Genomic DNA, 4,193 nt, shown 5'->3' with positions numbered 1-4,193 from the left:
GAAAGAGTGGATTCCAGGCTCATTTGGTATTCATCCAACTCGCTCATCACACTTTACCAGCTGTCCTTTGTAAGGTATCACTAATGCCCGAGTGGGCCTCAGAGACTCAGATTGCATGGAAAATTATACAATTGTCATCACAGCTCTGCCCAGTGGGGGATTCAGCGTTGTTTTGCAAAATGACAGTGAGCTGCATCCCACTTGTTTTCTGTATGACCAGAATAATGAAAGTGAAACGAATCTGAATAAAAATATTTTTTAAAGCATATTCAAGGACACACATACTGGTATTTTTTAATATGAAGTATTTCCATAGATTTTGGGGAAGTTCTTTTTATGAGTACTCAATGGTAGCTTTTCATTATAATATAATCACTTTAATGCAGGAAATCCCTCAGGCATAACTGAGGGCTGGGATCCACACTGCATCTCTAGTTAGAAAAGCAATGAAAGAAAATTTAAAGAAGAGACTGAAGCCTTGTAATCCATAATAATGTTACAAATTCATTCAGCATGCAAATATTATTCTACTCCACATTCAGCAGGCTCTTAAATCTCCACACTGAATTAATACATGAGAGTTCAGAAAACACGGGTAAATATATCTTCACAACAGCATAAGTAACACGAGTTACGCAGAAAACGCCTTACCTTGTGAAGTTCAAGACCTTGAAAACAGCTTCAAGAAAGCACTGGGACTAAAAGTGATTGAGTCTACCAGTCCACAGATGGAACACCACATATTAACACGGGAAATGAACTGCTAAGTAAATTCTGAGCGAATTGCTACTTCTTATTTTCGGAATATTGAGTAAGCTGGTAAATTCAGATTAGACCCCATTTTACCAAATTATAATGTGCCTGCTTCTAGGATACATTTTTTCCTCTGTTCCAGTAACTATTTAAGCCATACCCCAAAAAATGACAAAGACTTTAAGAAAATAAATTTTGAAAGATGCTTACAAGCATGGGAAGAACCAAAACCTACAGGTCCTTTTTCCTGTTTCATTCATATTCACCCAGGACTCTTCCTCAACATGAGTTTACTGTGTTTATTGAAAGAAGTAGTGCCCTGCAGTAACATTTACTCTGTTATTCCTCATAAAACTGTGTAAAATGTGCAGCACTCCAAATGATAAAAAATACTGGAAGTTCAGATAACTCTGTTTCACCAAAAAAAGACACTGGTTGGAAAAGTGATTTTCAGGCATAGTTACAAATTACGGGTTTTCATAAAGATATTCCACGGGAAATCCATACCTTGCTGCAAATACCAAAAGACAGAATGAGAGCTTCCACTATATATGTCAGTAAATCATTTGGAAATCCTATCTACTGGATGTTAAAATTCCATCTCCATATAAGAAACTATTTCGTTTGTTTCTTCTAAGAATAGTCATGTCTTCAAGAATATCTTCTTTGCTCTATTTTAATTTTCTTCATGGTGCTTGGAAACAAGAAAAGCAATAGCTAGAGATCTGTATCTACACATATGCCTATATTTGACACAAGCCTTTCAAGTTTTTCTGTCAAATTCCTATGGATACTTTCTCTCAAATTAACATTTTCAAGTTTGACATGATGTATTTCAGAGAGATTCCCTCTGAAAATGATTTTTCCAAGCAAAACAGTTAAAAATAAGATGCAAACTTAGTGTGTCTGAGAATTCCTCCTATGTGATTTAATTTAAAATTAAAACCCAGCAGAGTCTTCATGATTCCAAGGCTATGCTGATTGCCATTTGAAGCTGGAAATGTTTTTCCCTAATGCACAAGTGATGAAGCGCACGTAACGCTTAGAGGAAAGTTACCTTACCTGAAGTATCAGATATAGATTACTGCTGGAGTCAGCACGCCAGACTAGTTGGATCCATACACCCTGTTCCGATACGAGGAATTAAGTTTCCCTGATGTCATAAATTGACCTGATAATGCAATTAACATCTCCTTTGAAGTTCACATTGACCAGGTAACCGCTAGAATGAGTTGGCAAAACTTACTGAAGTCACTGAAGTGACCTCAGCTCATCCAGACTGAGACTCCACCTTTGACATGCTATAAACTGCTGACAGATTGTTAAGATGCTGAATCCCTAGTGGGATATTTATAAATCAGTGTTTATCCTGTCATGTTAACATGGAGATCCTGCACTTCTGTCTGGAGTTCCCCAGATGTTTCAGGGGTATGTCAGATCTGCTGCGTATTCTCTGAAGAGCTGATTCTCTCGTGTGCAACAGCTATTAGGCCACCCTCTGAAAGACCAGTGGACATCTAGAAACCCCAGACAAGTGGCAGGCTCTCATCTTTCTGCCTCATCACGCCTACGGGAGCAGTCTTCAGGCAGGAAAGGAAGCCCTGTCTGAATAGTCAGATATTTGGGCAAGACTAGAAAATGAGAGACATTTACAAAATGCTCCATCTGCCACTAGTTACTCTAGAATACAAGCCTGCTCATGAATGCTGAAGCGCTATTGGGGTTGGCTGCTCATTTCAACACTGAATTAGCTTAATAATTCTTTGCTGAAAAGGTACTGTTCAAAGCTTTATAGTTTACAACGCTTAAAATAAAACCGAGACTGTGTATGATCAAGTGTAGGACCACAAAGGATTTGCTTGAAGGTCTGGCATTGATAGCTGCTCCTTTGGGACTCTTCAACTACTGTAATTTATAACACCACACTATGTGACTCTACAACTGACATGTTTATGATCACACCAATAATTCAAGACTTTCAAGCATTTAAACAGAGTTAACTAAATGATTAATTTAGAAAAAGAGACAATGGAATAAAGCCAAGACTTCTATCTTCTTGGAAAAAAAAAAACCAACTTAAAATTAACATCTTGGCTACTTTACAAGACAAGATAAATATTACAGCATCAAAGACTGTATAATTTCCAAAAGTGTTAATACTCTTTGGAGATAAAAATACAGTGATGAAAATAGAATTCTACTCATTCTAAAAGAGAAAGAATTGGTCTAAAGGAAAATTGCATGAGGAGAGGGAAACATCCCACCATTGTTAATGTTTTATGGGGAGGTATTTGAGACTAATGACTGATAGTCTAGTAGAGAACTCCAAAAACACTTAGAAGAATAGATATTGGAAAGTTATAACTGCTACTAATAAACATGAGAAACTAACAGTTTCATTATACGTAAAAAAGAAGTGCAATGAAAAATTTATACAGTCACATATTGATAACCTAAGCAAAACTATAATACAGTAAAGCAAGATTGGTAACCTCTATATATATATATGTTACATATTGATCTCAAAGTAACATAATGCTTATCTCAGAAGGTCATTTCAGATTCTCAGGATAATACCTAGAAATTCTTCTGAAGCAGCTAGTCTGCAACTTCTTACAGCCAAGAGCATTACGGTAAAGCCTCTTTATAATGCCATAAAACAGGTTATTTTTTTTCCCCCCCCTACCTTTTAAGGAAAAATTAATGCATTTAGCTGTTTGAAACAGCACTTTTATTCTCATGTTAGCTTTAGCTATAGCTAGATTGTTTTCATCATCTGTCTCTGAAAACTCTTCTTTTTATTTTTATTTTTTGTTTTATTCTTTTTACTATTGTTGGGAATAATGGCAGCACTATGAGAATTGTGTTCAGGTGTGAGTCAAAACCTCTTTCTGTCACGACCTGGAGAGCACTTATGGAAAGCCCCCCGACTCAGCTGAAATATGCTTACCTTCTGTTGGTGAAGTCTTCAGATGTCTGCAGAGCCCCTCTGTTTCCCCATAGGTCTCTTTAATTTTTACTACTGCTTCTGTTCCTCGAAGTTCCATGAGGGAGCGCAGTTCTTGCAGTGTGCACCCAAACTCTCCTGCATGGTTGGCCTCATTTCTTTGGTTCTTGGAATAAAAATCGCTATTTGTCATGTCACCCATTGTTGCTGATTATATTGCTCCACTCGTTACAGTTGATACAATCTTAAAACTGCTTAAAAATTGAAGGAGAGGAATCTTGAATTCCAACCTAAGAAATTAAAAAGAATCCAGTGTGTGTCCAGCGAGTGACGTGGTGGATGCCTCTGGCGTGCAAGGTGTCCCTGACTGACTAGGGGTCCGCAGAACGGCTGCTTTCACGGCTGCAGACCAGCTCCACTCCATTCACCATTTCCCATTATGCCGCACCCAAGCTGTAGAATCTACATGGTCATTTCTTCCTCTGGACCTTTG

At 37.6% G+C, this 4,193-nt stretch overlaps 1 protein-coding gene across 6 annotated transcripts in view; it reads right to left on the bottom strand.

The window, feature by feature from the left end:
- Positions 1 to 3,902, bottom strand: part of LOC104500726 (plasma membrane calcium-transporting ATPase 2) — a 173,169-nt gene extending 169,267 nt beyond the window's left edge. For all 6 annotated transcript variants that reach the window (XM_010144422.1, XM_010144424.1, XM_010144423.1 and 3 more), the window contains exon 1: positions 3,704 to 3,902. In XM_010144422.1, coding sequence (XP_010142724.1) covers positions 3,704 to 3,902 — 199 coding nt within the window. The remainder of the gene's footprint in view (positions 1 to 3,703) is intronic.
- Between the last annotated feature and the right edge of the window lie 291 nt (positions 3,903 to 4,193).

The sequence above is a fragment of the Buceros rhinoceros genome, unplaced genomic scaffold (genome assembly GCF_000710305.1).
Source record: "Buceros rhinoceros silvestris isolate BGI_N320 unplaced genomic scaffold, ASM71030v1 scaffold2861, whole genome shotgun sequence".
Taxonomy (NCBI): Eukaryota; Metazoa; Chordata; class Aves; order Bucerotiformes; family Bucerotidae; genus Buceros; species Buceros rhinoceros.
The sequence above is the reverse complement of the archived record's forward strand: the minus strand, read 5'-3'. Positions and strand labels throughout refer to the sequence as shown.